The following is a 20508-nucleotide window of genomic DNA, read 5'->3' as shown; positions in this document are numbered from 1 at the left end:
AGGTCATGATCCCAGGGTCTTGGGACCGAGCCCCGCATCGAGCTCCCTGCTCGGCAGGAAGCCTGTTTCTCCCTCTCCCCCTCCCCCTGCTTGTGTTCCTGCTCTCGCTCTCTCTCTCCCTCTGTCAAATAAATAAATAAAATCTTTTTTAAAAAAGAGTCCTTTAAAAAAATAAAATAAAAAAATAAAAACAAAAACGAAACAGCAACAACAAAAAACCCTCTGTGTCCCTTGCATGGAGCTGGGGTATTTTCTAGTTGGAAGGCTAAACTGACATCCTGTCTAGTCTGAGGGTACAGATTCAAGAGATCCCATAGGAAGAGGGGCAGATCCTGGGGACAAACTGGTCATAGGAGATCGGGACCACGGCCTAGGTGTCCCAAGAGCCAGGAGTCTCAGAGGATGGTTTGTCACCAAGCTTTGATGTCCCCAGTAGCCTCTGACCTCATGTCCAGTCCATTGAGGAAGAGGATCCGGTCGCCTGACTTGAGGGACGCATTGTCAGCCGGGCTCCCTAGAAGCCAGAAGAGAGCATGTGCTGGTCAGCTGGGCAGGGCTGCACTCTGTGAACCCATTTTACAGGTGCCAAATGGGATGAGTGGCCAAGGAGAGCCAAATTCAGGCCAGCAGATCCCACATTAGACCCAGCACCCCTCTGCTCTCAGCTGCTCTGAGCAGCGAGTGAGCCCCTGGGTGGGGGTGGGAGGGTTTGGGGCTCAGTGTGGACCGCTGGTCAGCCCTGAGCTGTTGGAGAAGGGGGAAAAATAAAGAAGGTCTTGGGAGCCATCTGTGCACCTGCTGAGAAGCCCGCTCCATACTGTTCTCTGCCCCACCCATAACGGCTCACATCCTAGATTCCTCTGTGCCTTTGTCATCAGGAGAATCATGCACCTGCCTACAGGGAGGGAGCTTCCTCCCCCAGGCTGGGAAACATGGTGTATTAATCATGCTTGTTTGTTTCTGTACTTCCTGAGGCTTTGGCATCTTGGGGCCGTTGCTGACCCTGGAAACACTGCCCTTCGGTGGCTAGCCAAGCCCTACGTGGTAAATAACTGGCTCTGAAGAGTGCCTCTTGTATGCAAACCAACCAGTCCAGAGCCCACACCCAACGCCCCTCCCTATGGAGCTCTCACGCCCTGGGCCAGGACTGCTCCCTGCCCTAAGCTCCCAGGGCCAGGTACCTGCAGACTGACTGGGGACAGCTCCTATGCCTCAGAGCCTGCTCCAACTAATCCTGTACCTGCTCAGCCTGCCTTGCCCGATCCCTCCCCCGTGTGGCCACGCCCCCTCCTCTTGGGAGCTGTGAGGGACAAACTCTTTTTCCAATGGCCATCATCTCCTGATCTGTTGGCCTCACCATACCCGAATAATAATGGTAAAACCTGCGTTTTAAACACACAGGAGCAGCTGATTCTCTGCCCTGGTGGCGCTGAAGGTCAGACTTAACCCAGTACCAAACACCTAGGGATGGGGCTGGTAGTTTGCTCCTGTGGAACGTCTTGTGGATTTCTGCCTCTTTTGTCAGCTGTTCCTCTAAATTTGATTGGGAAACAAGTGGGGTAAGTGACAAATGCCCAAAGAAAATGTACTCTCAGATTGTGAGGCACTCTCTCAGGCTGTGGGTACTGTCAGGGGAGGAAGAGAGATGCTCAGGGAAGACCTGCTGGGGAAGGGGAGTCCTTCCTCCCTACCCCCAGACTGAAGAGGCGGGGAGGGGAGAGGTGATGGTGGTGATGAATCCAACCTGGCCTGTCTGGAAGCTTGGGCCAGCCTGGGGTGGAAGGGCCAGAGGGTTTGTAGCTGGGGATTCAAGATCACTGGATCAGGAGTCAGGAAATCCCAGGTTCTGGTCCTTGCTTTGCCAGGGCCTCTAAAGGCCTCAGTTTCCCCATCTGTAAAAGCTCTCACTGAAGCATCCGTTTGGCTTCCCATGACAAGGAAGGCATGGGGTTACCAGCCTGGAGGCTAGGTTGGGGAGAATAGCACCCCTGGATCTTAAACATGGCCCCAGGCAAAGTATCCCTGGCTGCACCCCACATGGGGGTGGTGGGAACTGGTGGTGCTCGTGGTGGCACAGTTGGAAGAGACAAAGAGGAGAGATGACTCCTTTCTAGAGGACCAACGTGGGCCTTTTCCCTACAACACTGGGTCAACAACTTAGTAATGCACAAATCCGAGGAGAACTACAACATATCAGTCATCAGGATTCGGTCTTAAAATGATCTGATGGCTGGAACAACGATGCAAAGGCACTAAGGCACTTTCCTGGAGATCAGAAGATGTCCAACCCACAAATCCCTGCACTGGAGGTGTGAGATGAGGGAGGGTAGAAAGGACTCAGCAATGGGGATGTGTCACCAGGAGCATCATCCACAGGTGCTGGGAGGGTATGGGTGCAGGACAGAGAGAGTGGGTGACCCGGGTGACCCGGTGGTTACCGGGAGGGAGAGTTCAGTTTAGCACCAGGAGACATTTCTGCCCCACAGAGACCTTCCACAGTGGAATGTGCTGCCACAGGAAGAAATGAGTTTCTCTCCACGCTCCCCCCCCCACCCACCCTGGAGAGGCAGGAAGGAAGAATTCCTGCACGGAGAAGGCTCTGCTTTCTTTAAGATGTCACCATTCCAGGAGCAAAAAGAGGCAGGCTGGGTGGGGGCAGGAGGAGAGACCAGATTGGGGGTAGGGGACTGGATAGTGGGCAGAGGCCCTGAGGGCCTGATGCCTCTCTGAGTCTGGCCTGCCCAGCAAGTGCCAAGTTCACAGTGGGCACTCCACACAGGGCAGGTTGACTGGGTGCAGCCTGGGTAGGTGTCAGGTGTGTCCTGGCTCCCCCAGTGTCTGGGGCAGTGCCCTCAGCCCTCCCCGGGGACATAGGAAAGGTCTGGATGGAGAACTTGGCTCTCTTGGCTCAAAGGTGACCCTGAACTTGGAGGGGGTTTGCCTCAACTTGGATGTCCCCTCTGGGATACTTAGAGGACACGGACTACATGAGGTTAGAACCTGGGGGCAGAGCCGGGGGTGGGGGGAGACGGGCTACTTAGTATGGGCCTAAGAGGGTCCTTCACCCCATCCTGGACAACCCGCCCACCCCTCACCAGGCAGGACAGACTCGATCCAGACAGGCCCGTGACCGCGCAGCGTGAAGCCGAAGCTCTTGTTGCCCTTGTAGACTCGGACTGTCCTGGGGAGAAAGAAGGGGTGGGGTGGGGGGCTGGCAGCGTGCCCTGCCCTGGGGAGAGGGAGGCTGGGGGGCGTAGGGGATAGAGATGTCCCGTGTCCTGCTCCCCTTAATCTCTCCTGACCCCCACCCCCAGGTGTCCACGCCCCGACCCCGCGCCCTCTGCCCAGATCTTCATTCCAGCCCACTGACTAGGTCCGCGGCCCGTGCCCGCGCGCCCCGGGTACCTGCGCGTGCCCCCCGGGCCCGCGCGGCCGCCCAGCAGCGAGGCAGCCTTGCGCGGGGGCGGCTCGTCGGGGCGGCGCGGGGCGGCGCTGGCGCGAGTGGACACCAGGAGGCGCTCGGGGCGCTCCTCGCTGCGGCTCCGGCGCAGCCGTTGTGCGCCCTGAGCCCTCCGGGCGCGGCACAGCTTGCCCAGCAGACCCTGCGACACCACCTCGTCGAAGCGCGCCCGGTGCTTCTTGGGGATGAAGATCCTGCCGGCGAGGACCGCAGAGTCGGGGCGCGCCCCCAGACCGCGCCCCGATCGTGCCAAACCGCGGCCTAAAGGCTCCTTCTTGCGGGCGCCGCCCTAGGCTCTCGCGCCCCTACACAGGGGTAACAGGGGAATCAGCAGCCGGCACTCCAGTCTCCCCCCTCGGTGTCGGAACTTGTGCCCCAACTGGCCTGGGCCACACCAGAACCACGGTGCCCGGCTCTCCACCTCGGGAAAGTCACAATGGGACCATCCCCATTGCTGTGGCCTTGGGGAACCTCAATGCCCCCAAAGCCCGTCCGTGCACCTGTTCCTCCTCCTGCCTCCCTCTTCCCATTTCTGGCCTCTCCCCTACGCCCTCATTTCATGCCCTTGCACCTGCCCAGCCAAAGCCAGCCAGGGATCCCTGGCCACCCATCTTCTTACCTGATTCCAGGCAGCTCTGGTGGAAAAAAATGAAGCCACAGCCTGGCCGGGACCAGACTTCCCCCGGACCCTCATCACACGCCCGCCTTCCTGCTCGCTTCTCTGGCCAGCCCTTTCTCCGGCTGCCGCCTCAGAATCTGCCAGGACTGCCACGTCCAGTCCTACCTCTTACACTCTTGCCCCTGCTGTTGTCCTTGCCCCGCACACTCTCTCCGTTTCCTGGCTACACTGGGCTCGCCCTTCAACACCCAGCGCTGGCCTTCCTTCAGTTCAATCCCACATGCTTCAGTAAGACCCTGCTGTCCGTGCCCTTGGGGTCAAAGCTGAAGGCACTGTGGTTCCTGTTCTCAGAGGACGAAGTGGTGAGAGGCAGTGGGGAGGCTTGGTTGGACTCTGTGTGGGGTCTACACCCTGGGATGATTCCCTGGTGCCTGTGGGTGTCTCCTGCGAGGCTGGAAGCTCTCTGAGGGCTAGTCTGTGGCTTGGCTGGGAGCCACAGTGACCGGTCAGGGTTTGACACAGGGGACTCAGTGACTCAGTAAACAGAGGGCCCACCAACAGCATAGCCATACCTCCCAGTAATGGCACAGTTAATATCCTGGTGGACTCCCCTGTCTGTGGCAGAGGATCCGGGGGGCTCAGAGGAGATCTGTAACTTTCCAGGTGACACAGCTTGGCCAGAAGGCCAGCCTCTGAGCCTCGGCACTGTGGCAGGACTCTGCTGAGGGCCTCTGAAGTTCTGGTGTCTAGTGAGGCCTCCCTGGCCGCATCCCAATGTTCCCTTCCATGTTCTCTGGACCAGGAGCCAGTGCCAAGGGCATGGTGGGGAAGAGGGAGGAAGATGGGAACAATGGTTCTGCAGCCAGCTGAAATACAACCCCTCTGAGGTCATCCAGTGGCCCCCAATCGGTTTCCCTGACCTCTGTGCGTAGGATTAATAAGACCAGGCAGGCAGAATAAGCTGCCTGGTGGGAGGGAAGAGATGTGGGTCCTCCAGGAGGAGGGTGCATCAGGGTTGCCCCTCAGTGAGCTCTGCTCCAGGTCTGAACGTTCTAGGTGACCAGGAGGCCAAAATGAAAGGTCTGCTCAACTCCTCTAGGAGCATTCTGGCCTGATGCTCATCCTTGTCCACCCACAGCGATTCCCGAAAATCTAGAGCCTCAGCCTCATTCCCCAAATGGTCACTCAAGGCCTCTGGAGCCTGACACCTCCATCTGCCTGACCCACACATTCCCCACACCCTCCCAGACCCACCACATGCCTCATGCCCAGGCAAAGGAGGGATGACAAGCCAGAAATTGTCCACCTCACACTTTGGGCTCCAGCCCCAGGCTCCAGAAGGCCCTAGGTCCAACCTGGGCAGGGGCCAGATGACCATTCCAGCTCCACCCTCCAGCAGCAATTAGAAAAGACCTCCCGCCACCCCCCACCCCCGCCCCAGGGTGGTAACCATGGTGAGTCACCAACTGCACAGGTGGGAGAAGATTGGTGGCCTTTTCTCTGCTTGGTGTCCTTGGGACTAAGCCAGAGGCCAAGGCTGCCTTGTGAGGCCAGATGCCCTTCCTGGCCTGTGTTGGCCCTCCATGCAGCTCAGTCTGGCCAGGCACCCCAGCCCTGGGTCTGCTCTGAAACCACTAACCCAGGACAGCCAGGCACAATGGGGCCTCGTGGACCACTGTGGCAGATCACTGCTCCTCTGACCCTGACAGCATGGCTGCCCCAGGACTCCCAGGTCCCTGCCATGCCAACAGGCTTCTCTGAGACCACAGGACGCTTCCCTGGCCACACAATGACGTTCCAGTCAGTCAGTTCTGTTCCCTCTGCCTGGTGGGGTCAGGCGTAAATCCGTGTCCAGATTCCTCCTAGGGGCTGCCCTAGGGTCCTCTCTCTCTACCACATTCCCTGCCTCGGCTCTCTGGCCAGTTCCCTCGACCTGCCCAATTGTAGGAAGGAAAGAGAGCTTTTCAGTCCCAGCCCTTGGTCCCCCCTCCGATCCCCATCCCGACCCCCAGGGACGCATGCAGGTTCCAGGCATCCAACGCGGGGAACTCGCCCCCTTGTGCCGGGTGGGTGTCCACCTCAGTGCCCCAGCCCCACCCCTTCTCAGGCCGCCCGAGGCGGGTCCGCCGCGCCTAGGGCGCACAGTTCCCGGGGGCGCGGAGCGCGGTAAGGAAACTACCGAAAGTGCCGAGAGAAGCCCTGGTCCTTCCCCATCTGGAGCCGGCGACGGCGGCGTGGCAGGTGCCGACAGGCAGGGGTGGCTGAACCCGCGAGCAGAGCGAGGGCGCCGCGACTCCACGAGTCACTGCCGGGCGAGCGCACTCGCCCCCTCCCGAGCCCGCCCGGCCCGCGGCCCGGCGCCCGCCCCCTCCGGTGGCCCCGCCCCGCCCCGCCCCGCCCCCACGGGGGACCCTACAGCTAGCTCCGGGGGAACTGGGGGCGGTTCAGAGCTGTCAACGCTGCTTCCTCTCCGCTCCCTCCGTCAGTCCCTCCCCAGGTGTCTCGCCTCCTACCTCGGGCCGGGGCGCCCAGGTCCCCTGCACCGTGGCGAGTCCCGGCCCCTGGCTGCAGCGAGACTGAACCCCAAGGTTCGGAAGGAGCCCCGACTTTCTTTTGTAGAGCATGGGAAGGCTTTCCGGAGGGCGTGGCCTTTGCGCTAGGTTTCAGGGAGTGGGTCGGCGAGGGGAAGCCCCCCTCACCTACCCGGGGGGAAGCGCTAATCAAGAAGCGGTTAGTGAGGGAGGCCTTGAATGCCATTGCCACTGCCAGCCGCTGAGACTGAACTCGGGGGGGAGGGTCTAAGGATTTAAAGAGAGGAGGAGGGACCCCAGAGGTTTTGGTGCACCAGGGGAGTGCTTGGGGCTGGGAGGGGAAGAGGGAAGGGTTTGGGGTGGGACGAGGTGAGATTCTGGAATCACAGAGGAAAGGAGATCTATGAGATCTGGTGAATGAGTGGAAATGAGGAGGGGCAGCTGGGCTGGGGCAACTCCCAAGTGGGCGGGTGGACGGAGGGCCTCCTACTGGGAGAGAGGGAGCTAAGGGGAGAAGAGGGGGATGACAAGAAAGGGAGTTTGGACCCTTCCTCTGGCTCTGGGGCTGCTACTCCCGGAAGTCAGAGCAGGAGTAGACCCCAGGGAACCCACTGTGTTGTCCTTTTCTCCCTGATCCTGTCCCGCTTGCCTGCGGGAAAGGGCACATAGATACCGGGAGCCAGCCCAGGACTTCCTGAGCAGGGGCTCCTGGGGGGACATCAGCACAAGGCTCTTTCCTCACCAGGAGTTGGCCATTACCCAGACAGACAGGAGCTGCAGAGACAGAAAACCCTGGGACCCTCCCTCTGTCCCAGTCACTGGGAGAAAGGGACATCTTACGTGGTTCTGCCTACAGGTTCCTGCAGCCAGTCAGACCTGGTGCTCAGTTCAGACCACGCTGCCCAACACACCTCAGCCCCGCGTTCCTGGCCCAGCAAGACCACCACCCTCCCATGATCAGCCAGGGCTGCTTTTCTCCCCTGCAGCAACAGCAAGCCAGAACCAGAACGCATGCCGCATCCTCCCAGGCCTGTCCTCAGCCCCGCCAGGGAGAGAAATGCCTGAAAACTCTACAGTGATACGGCTCTCTGACATCTGCAAGGCCACAGCCGTCCCATCATGACAGAGCCACTTCGGGTACTTTGGTTCTGGGTGCGACGGCCCAGCATCCAGAACCAGGCCAGCCCAAAGGCTACGAAGACTGTCCACCTCACTGTGGGCAGAGGAGGAGTGAGCATGGAGCAAATGCTCATGCCTGCATCCGGACAGAGGCAGAAGTGCACACACTGCCTTGGGGCCCGGTGTCCTTGTCATCCCCTATCCCTGTCCCTGTCTGTCCGCACTGCACGGCACCCCTCTGTCCCAGCGCCCCAGTACACAGGGAAGGCATCAGAAGGGGAGAGCAGCTGGTGCATCAGATAGCCCAAGACAACGGGGGGGGGGGGGGGGGTTGGGGTCAAGCAACAGATGGAGTTTGCTGAAGTGCCCGCCCCCGCAAGAGGGTGCTACCAAAGGCAGATCACTCTGGGGCAGAAGCTCTCAGTTGGGGATTTTGCCCCCCAGAGGACATTTGGCACTAGCTGGAGACAGTTTTGACTGACGCTGCTAAACATCCTACAACACACAGGCCAACTCCCAACCACAGAGGATTATCGGGCCCCAAGTGTCAAAAGTGCCATGGCTGAGAAACCTGCTCTAGGGAGAAAGACACCTTCCGTAGGGGAAGCCCACACTAACTGAGCACATACCATGTCCCACGGTTTCATAGAGTTCTCCCGATCACTTTGTATTATGGTGTCTCCGACACTGGTCCCTAAAGCAGAGGAGGATGGAGGGGGTACAGCTGTTCCCTCGCACCCCCCCCCCATTCTCAGCTAATCTCTTTTCTGTGTCCTGTTGGCAGGGTCCATTTCTGTGATTGCCTACCAAGCACTCTGCTGGGAACACGTAAGGATGACCCACCCGTTTTACAGACAGACTGTAGAGGTCAATGAACCTGCTCAAGGTTGCACAGCCCGTGAGTGGACTTGGGGGTCCGACCGAGGTCTGTGGGGATTCCGGACCCCAGGTTCCTCCAGCACTGTCCCTGCGCTTCCTTCTCCTCCCACCTGCCGGCTCCTCCCTCTCCTTCCAGATTTCCTGAAACCCCCAAGACCACACAGCTGCCTTTGCTTTCCTGCTCCCTCCTAACCACGTCACACTTCCCAAGCTGCCTGGCCTGGCCTGGCCTAATTAGAAAGTCATTTTGTCACTTCATCAAACTCGGATCCCTTTGGGGATAGACCCAAATTAAGCTCTGAGCTGCAGGGTGAACTGCCGTCATGGAGGAAGATGAGACCCTTTGCTTCCATTACCACCACTGACCCAAATCTTACGCTCACAGCAGCACTGTCCAAGAGAACTTTCTTCGATGATGAACACGTTCTAAAGGTGCACCGTCCTGCACTGTGGCCACGAGTCATATGTGGCTAGTGAGACTGAGAAGCTGAATTTCAAATCTGATTTAGTAGTCATTAAATTTAATCTTAAAAAGCCACGTGTGGCTACCGCGCTTCATGGTCTCACTGCTCCTTCTTTCTCCCCGAGCCTTCTGATTTGGCCACTGGGACCACCTCTCGGAGGCCACACAGTGACTTGGGTGGGTTCCAGCCTCTGCCAAGCTCACACACACACACACACACACACATGCACACGCATGCACACACACAGCTCCACGCACCGTTTGCGCTCACTCTCATGTAAACCCTGTCTCTCCTCAGTGGGGTATCCTAAGGCCAAAACTGTCGCTCTCTGTGGCCACCCATCCTAGGCAAGGTGGTTCCAGCCCGGTACTGTCGTGTACTCAGTGTTGGGTACAGAGTGGCACCACTCGCCGTGGCAGCGTCCACTTCTGTGGCTGGATGCCTGGCCCCGATGAACTCCTCTTAGGGTCTGTCTCTCCACCCCATAGGACATCCTGCCAGACAGACTCTGAGGGTCACTGAGCCACAGCAGTGGCACCTGCTGCCTCCTCCAGGGAGCCTACCCCGATTGCCACCCTGCTAAGTTAGCCCTGGGCTGCTGGCACTCAGCCCTCAGAATCACAGATGACTGTATACCTGTGATTCCTCCCTGCCCCCTGAGAGCTCTCCCCTAGAAAGTTCTGCATGGGGATCGCTATTGCAACCCTGGAACCCAGCATCTGGGCCACCAGAGCCTGGGGGTGGGGGTGGGGAGATGGAGGGGAAGGAGGTGGGGGTTGGGGTGGCTGAAGCCACACTGCCAAGGTACCCCTCTCCCTGCAGAGCCCAGCTGGGCGCCGCCCCCCCTCCAGCATCCTCCCCAATTTTCCTGTCGCACTTGACACACGCTGACAATAGAGGTTGCTGTTTCATCCTCCCCAGCAGTGCCCCGGGGATGCTGCGGGGACCGGGCATCCCCCGGTGTCCAGGGTTCCCGCTTCCCAGGCTCTAAATCCAGCACACCCAAGGGGGCGCCTCCCCCACCCTGCTCTTCCTGACCCGCTGCCGGCGGTCGCTTGGGGACGAACTGCAGACGGGAAAGCAGGCGTGGGGAGGCAGACAGGCTGTCCTGGGAAGCAGAGGCGACACAGACCGAAGCCAGGGCAGCTCCGAAGGGAGATGAGGAGAATCGAGAGGGCCTCCAGCTGAGTCCGGCTGCTAGCAGCCTTGCGACACGCGCATGCCAACTTCCCAGGGGACAGCCAGCCGCCCGCGCCCCTGGCCCAGCCCTGGTAGAGATGGATGGGGTGGGGGGCTGTCCATCCATCACACGCCCCCCCCCCCCACCCCGGCCCCGGGAGCCCTCAGCACCAGCGCATCATCTCCACTGCAAATTAGGCTGTAGGAATAACTTTTTTTTCCTCTCTGGATTTTCGTAGCAAGGGGCAGGCCCCTAACTCACCCCAGGCAGCTCATGGTGACCTCTTTCGGTGGCCTTCTGTGCTCAGCTGCTGAGCCAAGCCGCTGCGCCCGCCCGGGCTTTGGGGGTGGGGGGGTGGTGGTGGCCAGCCCCGTCCCTGACATTGGCCAGGCCCAGAGGGAGGGGCAGGCTGCGGGGTGAATGGCAGCAAGGGGAGGGGGCAGGCTGAGCCCAGGAAGGGGGAGGGGGGAGGAGTCTCAGGCCCTGGAGGCACGGTGAGGAGAGAAAGGCGCCCCCACCCAGGATCCCGACAGGGAAGGCCTCACTCAGGCCCAGTGGGGGCCTGATCAAGGCTGTGCCGTGCAGGGCAGTGATGCCCCGGCAGGAAAGTGGGTGGGTGTGGGGGGGGGGCTTGGGAGATTCAGGGGCCACTCCAAGTGTCAACTCACCAGGAATTTTTTTTCCTAAAGGATAAACTTACAGGGTCCAAAGCTGAGCAGAAGAACAGAAAGTGCACAGCTGGTGGGTTCACAGTCCTGTGACAGCCACTCATTAGCTGTGTGACTTTTGGGCCAGCCTCTTAACCTCTCTGAGCCTCAGTTTGCTTGCGGGAAATGGGGATAATAATAGCACCGAGATGATCCAGCCAGAGAGTGCTCCTCTAGGGCCCTGGTGATGCCAGCACACAGCTGTCATCATCAAAGGGCAGAGAGCACACACTGTTTCTAGCGCGGGGATGTCCTTTCCGCAGGAGGTGGGTCCTCTCTGCAGCCTGTCCCAGCCCAGCATCTAGCAGCCCTTCTGTTCTCACTCACAGCGATGCCCTGGGAGTGGGTCGGTATTGGGGCCCCGTCCGGTAGCAGGATGCGCAGTGCCGGGGGTGGTGGTGGGAGAGTGGGCACCCCCGGGCGAGACACACCCTGCCTGCCCCTCCCTCCCTGCAACCGGGGTACCTGAGGTTGTCCAGGAGTGGCGTGCAGACCTCGCGGGGCAGCTCCAGGGTGAGCGCCCACACCAGGTCATCTACCCGCTGCTCGGCCGCAAACCGCTTCAGGGCGGCGAACACCCGTTCCTTGGCAGTCGGCTGGTCCCCCAAGATCTCATCCACCTGCGCGGAAGGGTCTGGTGAATGACCACAGGGGACCAGAGCAGAACACTGCTCACCTCCTTCCCTTCCGCCCTCAGTTTACCTCCATGGGACAGCTGACATGGGAGCACTGCCTGAGCTCTGTGGTGAGCTCTCTACCCAAATCACATTACCCACCTCCTAACAGACAGACAAGGGGACATGGCTAATATCTTCATTTACATCTAAGCACGCGGAGGCTGGTGTAGGTGGAGCGACCTGCCCAAGGCCACGGGGTCAGGACTCAAACTCAGAGACAGCCCTTCTACTGAGTATTATAAGGATCAAAGGAATCAATACAAGAGCTTTACAATGTGTCAGGCGCTCAGTAATTGCTAGTTACTATTATTATAACACTATACTCCTTTCCACCACACTGTGTGCTGAGAGAGCCCACAGAGAACATTCTGGCTCCACAGAAAAGCCCTGGAGTGTGTGCCTAGCCCTGAATTCGGACTCCCTCAGGGCTTCCTCGGGACTTCTGTTTTCTTCTGCTGTGTGTACCAACCAGCTGATACCAATCAAGGTACATCTACTCAGCGGAGTCCATGCATCCGTTGGAAAGGGACATGCAAGTAGGCACCATGTTTCTGGAGGCCAGCCTTGGTAAGTGCGTCCAGAGCCTGAAAATGCACCCATCACCTTACCCAACGATCTAGAAATGTATCCTAGAGATGTCCTGAAAGACAGGATGACGCACAATGATATTTGAGTGAAGAGGCTCACCTCTGCATTGTTTATAATACGGAGACATTGGAAGCAATAGAGATATCTGATAATATGGAATAAATCATTTTAGCACATCCATTTGGGGGATATTTGTAGTCCTGGCTATTCAGCTAAGAAAGAAGGAAACCCCAGGCTACGTGGGAGGCAGGATCCTGGCAGTTATGTGGAAGCCTTGGGCAGTTGGAGGCTCTGGTCCAGAGTTTTGGCTCTTGAAAAAATGATGCAGAGATGCGGGGACAGCAGAGCTTGTTGAGGGTGGTGGCCAAGCCCCACAGTGCACCCTGAGCAGACTCTTCCTGACAGGGTGATGAAGGACAGCTGGGCTCCAGGTTGCCGATCCTGTCCTGGTTCTAAGGCTGGATCTCCAGCGCAGATTCTGCAAACTGTTCCTCCCACAAATCCCTTTCCTGACTAAGTTAGCAGAGTCAATGTCTGTTGTTTGAGAGCCAAGTTCACTTGATACTCTGTAGTACCAGATAGCGTTGATTCTGGGGTGAGCATTTTTTCATATTCTAAAATCTCTGAAATCATGATGTATCTTATGGCTAGCTGCCATGCATATGGATGTGGTCGTAGGTGTTACTTACACTGACTTATGTGCATTGCTGGTACTAAATATGTTCATATAAGTCTAAAGTCCTTTTCTAATAACTACTAAATTAACTGACAAGTAGGTGATAAGGAAGTATGTGTCATGGGTTTATTGCCAGGGGTATTTCTCTTTTTGTGATAAAAAAATGGGATGTCTTTCAATTGACAATGTTTTCAATTTGATGCAATGTGGTACTTTTTGGCCAGAAAGAATGATGCTGTAGATACTTATCGAAAACAATGAGGGGCTGAGGCCCCTGGGTGGCTCAGTCGTTAAGCATCTGCCTTCAGCTCAGGTCATGATCCCAGGGTCCTAGGATTGAGTCCTGCATCGGGCTCCCTGCTCAGAGGGGAGTCTGCTTCTCCCTCTGCCTGTCTCCAACCCCCCCGCCGACTTGTGCTCTCTGTCTCTTGCTCACTCTCTTTCACTCAAATAAATAAATAAAATCTTAAAAAAAAAAACAAAAAACAACCATGAGAGGCACCTGAGTGGCTCAGTTGGTTGAGTGTCCAACTCTTGATTTCAGCTCAGGTCATAATCTTGGGGTCCTGGGATTGAGCCCTGCGCTGGCCTCCATGCTCATTGAGGAGTCTGCTTGAGGATTCTCTCCCTCTGCCCCTCCCCCTGCTCTCTCTCTAAAATAAATAAATCTTAAATAAAAAATAAAACCATGAAATGGAGAGTGATGGCCAAGGGTGTGGGCGTTCTTTTTGGGGTGACTAGCGTGTTCTGAAATTGATCATGGTGATGGTTGCACAAATCTGTGAATATACCCAAAACCACTGGATTGTACACTTTAAATGAGTAGATGGTATGATATGTGAATCTATCTCAATAAAGCTGTTATAAAATATACAGAAAAATGTGATAAACAGGCAAGTGAGAAAAACAGTTTACAAATGGAATACACAGTGTTATATTTTTAGACATATATGATTACACATATATCTAGGAATTGGAAATATGCACTAAGTTTTATAGTAATTTGGAGTTTTTTAAAATAAGTCAATGGTTTCCATCTTTTCTATAGTGAGCTTATATGGGGGCGCCTGGGTGGCTCAGTTGGTTAAGCGACTGCCTTCGGCTCAGGTCATGATCCTGGAGTCCCGGGATCAAGTCCCGCATCGGGCTCCCTGCTCAGCGAGGAGCCTGCTTCTCCCTCTGACCCTCCCCCCTCTCATGTACTCTCTCTCATTCTCATTCTCTCAAATAAATAAATAAATCTTTAAAAAAATATATAGTGAGCTTATATGACTTATACAGTCAGGAAAAGGAAGGCATGTTATCACTGTTCCTTTTTTTCCCCTTTATTTTTTACTGTGGTAAAAATGCACATAACATACAACTACCATTGTAACCATTTTAATGTGTACAATTCAGTGGCATTAAGTACCTGCCACGGCGTGGTGTAACCATCACCACCGTCCAGTTCCAGAACATTTTCATACTGCCCCAAATGGAAACTCTGTGCCCACGAAGTACTCACTCCCCACTCCCCTCTTCCCCAGCCCCTGGCAATCACGAATCTGTTTTCTGTCTCCATGGATTTGCTTCTACTGGATACTTCTTGTGAGTGGAATCATAACAGTATGCGGCTTTTGTGTCTGAAATGGTTAATTTTTGTTTATGCAGCAGTTAAGCATTGTCTGTCCGTACTCCATGAGAGCCCTCCCTTGATAGTCAGGGGTTCTGGGGTGTAGCTGGACACCGATGCCCTGAGCTGACCCTGAAGCACAGGTGGGAGGCTGGGCGACGGAGTGAGTGTGTGGGTTTGCCGTGCCTCTCTCTCAGGGTAGGGTGGGCGCAATCTCAGCCAGAGCTAGGGCTGTTCGTACCACATTCATCACCTTCCATCCACCCCCAGCATCCACAGACAGCATCCTTCCCCACCACCCTCCGCTGTCAGAGGATGAAGAGCTTCCGCCTTCCTGGCCAAGGTCGGCCCTCCAGTCCACAGACACCCCACTGCCCCACCCGTCCCCACCTTCTCTTCCTCCACCTACTTGCCACTCGGCTCTCAGCTCGCGAAAGTCACCTCCTCAGGGAGCCTTCCTGACCACTGTGGCCAAGCGGCCCCCATCTCTCTCTCTCATCTCCCTGTTTATGTCTTCACTTCCTTGATCATGATCCCCAGATAGCTTGTTTATACATTTGTCCACTTTCTCGCTGGCTTTTCCCCATAGGGACACCTGCTGCATGGGAGTAGGTTCCCTGCCTGTCCTCATCACAGCTGTCTCCCGGGGCCCCGGGGCATCACAGGTCCAATCATCAATGATGGCAAAACACATGGATTTCAGTGTCTCTACTACCTCCTTCCCTTCAGCTTATATAAATGTTCGAGTCTCTCCCAACCTATAAATACATGAGTACATAAAGTCCTTCTTACCCTGCAACCTGAGCATCCTCTTACTTTTCCTGGCCCAAAGCTGTCTACATTTGCTATTTCTATCCAATTGCCCTGACCCACTGCAGGGCGCCCCCTAGTGGCAGCGCTCCATGGCAACACTCTGGGCTAGGACCCCAAATGGTGACTTCTGGACCTCGATCTTCAGCCCAGAGCTTGCCCCAGAGCTTCAGAACTGCATGTCCAACTCCTTCCTAGACAGTTGCACAAGGGGGTTAAGGCCGGCTTTCCAGAGGCGGTGACAGAAGCAGGGGGCTTCGGGGGCCTCATGTCTGAGTCCTAGCACGTGCACCCCACAAAGTCTGTGTTGCTGTCTCTCTCCTCCATCTGGCATGACCTGCCGTGACGGCCTGAGACCCAGACCTGAGGTCTTGCTCCCGCCCAGCCCCAAGCACAGGGCTTGGCACATAGTAGGCCCTCAGTGAATGTTCATGGAGCTGAACCCAAGAGCCACAGATGGCCGGCTGTCCTCTCGCTGCATTTCCTGCTGACCTCAGTTTCCCTGGTGGTGAGTAGGGCAGGCCGCAGCACCAGCGCCCCCGCCTCACGCACCCACTGTGCCGAGGAAGGTTAGTGGTTTTGCGATCAAAGTCAGCGGCAGCCTCAATTCAAAGGAGAACATGGCTAGCTGGAAAGACTTTTATGTAAGAAAGAGGAAAAAATAGTTCCTCCCCCCTGGGGCCTGTGCCACAGTGTGGTTTTGGTGTCAGCCTACATCTAAGCGTGAGGCACCATCACGGGACACTAATGGATTTTCTCTTAAAAATCAGAATCTTCAAGGAGAAAAAACTGGGGCAGGGAGAGCGCCGGTGAGAACCCAGGAGCTAATTGTCAGAAAGCCCTTGCTTGTCCTGAGGCAGTCTCTTCTGGGGATTTGCTCTCAGTTTTTGGAGGTGCTTGGTGAGCTCAAACCAGAACCCACCACTCCCACTCCCCCTTGTCAGAACACACATCCTGGCTGGCCTGGGCAGCCGCTCACCACCCTGGCCCTGCCTTGCGGCCAGGTCTGCAATCCACCCTGCCCTCTGGGGGCTCTCACCGCGCCCCCTTCCAACTCTCCAGGGGTCAGATGGAGTCTGGGACAGGCCTTGGGTTCTGTAGCAGGTCATCTGGAATTATAGCAGACATTACCAGTTGCTGCGGTCTGAATGGTGGTGCCCTGCCCCCCCCCATTCATATGTTGCAAACCTACTGTCCAATGTGATGGTATTAGGAGATGGGGCCTTTGGGAGGGGATGAGGTCATGAGGGTGGGGTCCTTGTGAATGGGATCAGTGCCCTTATGAGAGAGAGCCCGGAGAGCTCCCAGCTCCTTCCCTCCTGTGAGGACATGAGAGGTCTGCCACCCAGAAGAGAGTCCTCGCTCCACCATGTCGGCACCCTGATCTTGGACGTCTGGCCTCCAGAGCTGTGGGAAATACATTCCTGTGGTTTCTAAGCCATCCAGTCTGGTATTCTGTTACAGCAGCAGGGACGGACTGAGCCACTCATGCTCATCAATATTGCTAGCTCCCCTCCCCTCCCTGGGTGCACAGAAGACGGCATTTCCCGGCACCCTTTGGGAGCAGTGGTGTGAGTAGTTCTGGCCAACGAGCGCCGGCTGCAGGTGCAGCGCTTTGCTCCCTCTCTGAAGTCCTTAAGAGCTGATGGGCACGTTTCCACGCTCTCTTCCTCCTCTACAGAAACTCCTGAAGCTGCACTTTGAGATGGGGGCGCCTGGCATGTTGAGGCCTCGTGCAGAGGTCAGCCAGCCTGGAGAGTGCCTGAACTTTTAGAGGACTTTGTGTGGATGGAGAATAAACCTGTGGGGTGTGCAAAGGCACCAAGATATTTGATGTCTGTTATAACAGCAAAGCCTGTTCTGGGGATAGAAAGAAAGCCACATCTTCTGAGGAGCTGGACACTGGTGAGGCGAGAGCTGAGTCGTGTGTGTATGTGTGAGTGACTGCATATACTTGGCTACAGAGGCTGGCCTGCTCCGGGGCCATGGGCTGAAAGGCTCAAGCTGGGGTCCTGCCCAGACAAGGGGTCATGTCAGGGTACATGGTGGAGGTGAAGCTCCTGAGGGGGTTCAGTTTAGAAGGAGGGAGGACTGGACCAAGCTTGGGCACTGGAGAAGGCCAGGTGAATGTAGATCTGATACCTGGGCAGTGGGCTGGGAACCAGTTCTCTAACAGCAGGGCTCCCAGCCCTCTGCCCCCCAAAACTTCATGGCCACGCTCTGCCAAGAGAACGAATGAGCAGTGCCCTTTCCATGGAGGACAAGGGAGGGTGTCTGTGAACTCAAGTGTCCCAGTCATCAAACTGAGTTTCCAAGATCTTGGGCTGGGCACCCACATCTGAAGGCCCTGGAGGACAGGTATATGAGGGCGGAGGGCCTGAGGTAGCTGCTGTGGTGACACCTTCCAGGGGGCCCCAGTGGACCATACTGGTCAGCCTCTTCCCTGACTGTGTTACATCCAGGTTTCTTGGATTTCCCTGGATTTGTCCAGAAAAGAGCCAGGTTTCTGCAAATCGGGGATTGCTCAGGATTCTGGCCGGAGGACAACTCCATGCTCAGATGTTCTTTTCCAGCTCTGGGTCTCTACCTCTCCTGGTGGCCACCGTTTGCTTCCTGTAGGTGACTCAGACCTTGGACTCCTCTTGTGGCTAAAGATGTTGGCCATTCCAGGATCTGACTCTCAGTCCTCGGGGAAGCCCTAACTTTCCACCTGCCACCCCTCAGGGTCTGTTCCTGCCAAAGTCTGATAGGAAATGCCTTTGGAAGGTCAGGGGGCTCGAACCAGGGCCTCCTGTTGCCAACTAGCCAGCCAGACTACTGTGTAAGGCAGGGCCAGATCCCAGTTTTGTGGGGGCCTGAAACAAGTGTGGCTCTTTAAAAAAAAGAACACTATGTGCTATTGTCTGAATGTTTGTGTTCCTCCCAAATTCATATCTTAAAATCCTAAGCCCCAACGATGATGGTATTAGGAGGTGGGGCCTCAGGGAGGTGCTTTGGTCATGAGGGTGGAGCCCTTATGAATGGGATTAGTGCCCTTGGAAAAGAGACCCCGGAGAGCTTCCTTGCCCCTTCCACCATGTGAGGACACAGTGAGAAGCCCCCAGCTATGGACCGAAAGTGGCTCTCACCAGACACTGAATCCACTGGCCCTGAGATCCTGGACTTCTTGCCTCCAGAAATGTGAGAAATACACTGAAATAAATGCCTGTTTTGCCTAAGCCTCCCTGTCTCTGGTATGTTGTTACAGCAGCCACCACAGACTAAGACGCTGTTAGTAATACAGGCAATAAGAGGAATGACCCACGGCCACACGACGTGGATGAAAGTCACAGCAAAGTGTTGAGCACAAGAAGCTCAGCACCAAAGAGTACATGCTGTGTATTCAGTAATATAAAGTTCACAAACGGGCAAAAGTCATCTATAACGACGCAAGTCAAAATAGCAGCTACCTCTTCATGGGGTGGACAGAGAAAGGAGCACGCGGGAACTTTCTGGGGTGAAGGAATCATTCTGTTTTCTACACTCTATCTATATTCTGTCGATCTGCATTTTGATCAGGGGGTGATTACAAGGGTGAGGGCATCTGTAAAATCCTGTAAGCTGTACACTTAATGTACTTTACTGTACACCTGTGCATCTCAATAAAAGAGAAAAGCAACCCCCACAAAACCCCACAGAATCACAAAATTAGGTACAGGGCCTTGAAGCTCGCACGTCATATTTCTGGTAAGTATGTCCCGAGAAGACTCCTCAGCTCCGGGCCCACACTGGCCCCAGAAGAGCCTGCCCAGCTGCCGGGGGGACCCTGCCAACCACGCCCCACCCCTCGTGTGTCCTACCTTGCGGCTGAACTCCTGGGCCTTGCGCCTGCGCTCCCGGTGCACGGCCTCGGGGCGTTTGCGGCGGGCCAGGCGCAGAAGCTCGCGGCCCAGGGAGAGGCCTCGGGGCCGCAGGGCTGGGGTCGGGGACGCATGGCCGGATCCCGCGCCTGGGTCGTCGCCGTCGGGGCCCGGGAGCACGCCGAGGCTGGGCGGCACACGCGGGCAGCGCCGGGCCAGGCGCACGAGGCGCTCGCGGCTCAGGCCACCCACGGCAAGCCCCTCCACCTCCAGGATCTGGTCCCCGGGCCGCAGACCCCCGGCGTGTGCGCTGCTCCCTTCTGTCACCTCCAGGACGAAGCAGGGGCCCGAGCCGCCCAGCCGGAAGCCGAAGTCTTCGGGCCAGCCCTCGTTGGTGGCCGGCATGGCAGCGCTGGGAGTGCGGCTGGAGAGAGAGAGAGACCGCACAGCGGATTCATTTTGGCCCTGTCCACCGCGCTGCAGGCCGCTTAAAGACCCAGGAGATGCGCCAGTCTGGGCCTCTGCTTCTCTCTGCCTCTGGGTGGATTAGGTCTTAAGATAGTGTCTCAACTCCTGGATCCAGCTGTGCCTGAAATTCACCTACGTCCATGTGACAAAAGGACTTCTCAGTGACATGAGCTCACAAATTCCTACTGACTTTGGCGGGTATTTGCCTTTTGAATTGTATGACTCTCCTTTTTGACTTCCTTGGGGAAGCATGGTATGGCTGATTTGGAGGTCTCTGAGCTCCTGGGTCTAGGGGAGGGGGTGCCTCTGTCCTCCAAAAGAGGCCAGATCGTGTGGGCTGGTGAGTGGGCGGGAGACACAAAAGTGAACATTAATAAAGGGAGACCTCCTAAAACAGAGTCAGGAGGCCAGAAGGGGGAGCCATATAATTCTCCCTCAATTACAGTAAGGATTATCTATTCCAAAGCCCGACAGAAGAATCATCAAACAGAAAAGAATCATCGATTACAAGTCCAACAGGAAAAGATGTACATTGCCTCTCCTACAAGAAAAGGACTGCCCCTGCAACTCAGCCAATGAGGAACCATGATCACCCCCATCTCTTGCTTCTCTCCAATGGACTTCTGTTCAAAACCACCCCTCCAGCTTCCTTGTTCTTCTCTATAAAGTTCCTCTCCTTTGTTTGTTGGACTCGTCTATGGCTTTTGCCATAGCTTGCTTGTCCTGAATTGCTATTCTCTACCATTCCTGGGTTAACCCATTTTTCCTGGAAAAATAACTTTTATTTTTGAGGTTAACAAACTCAGCCCAGGGAGGCGAGGGTGACTGTCCTGGATGGAACAATCTATGTGTGTTCCTGTAGGTCTGTTTAGGGCAGGG

General features: G+C 56.3%; 1 protein-coding gene across 1 annotated transcript in view; it reads right to left on the bottom strand.

Annotated features, from left to right (window-relative positions):
* Positions 1 to 19566, bottom strand: part of GRID2IP (Grid2 interacting protein) — a 33780-nt gene extending 14214 nt beyond the window's left edge. The window contains exons 1-5 of the mRNA XM_032394265.1: positions 19162 to 19566; positions 11425 to 11579; positions 3406 to 3654; positions 3096 to 3181; positions 445 to 514 (exon numbers count right to left, since the gene is read on the bottom strand). Coding sequence (XP_032250156.1) covers positions 445 to 514; positions 3096 to 3181; positions 3406 to 3654; positions 11425 to 11579; positions 19162 to 19566 — 965 coding nt within the window. The remainder of the gene's footprint in view (positions 1 to 444; positions 515 to 3095; positions 3182 to 3405; positions 3655 to 11424; positions 11580 to 19161) is intronic.
* Between the last annotated feature and the right edge of the window lie 942 nt (positions 19567 to 20508).

This window comes from Phoca vitulina, unplaced genomic scaffold (genome assembly GCF_004348235.1).
Source record: "Phoca vitulina isolate PV1807 unplaced genomic scaffold, GSC_HSeal_1.0 scaffold79, whole genome shotgun sequence".
Taxonomy (NCBI): Eukaryota; Metazoa; Chordata; class Mammalia; order Carnivora; family Phocidae; genus Phoca; species Phoca vitulina.
The sequence above is the reverse complement of the archived record's forward strand: the minus strand, read 5'-3'. Positions and strand labels throughout refer to the sequence as shown.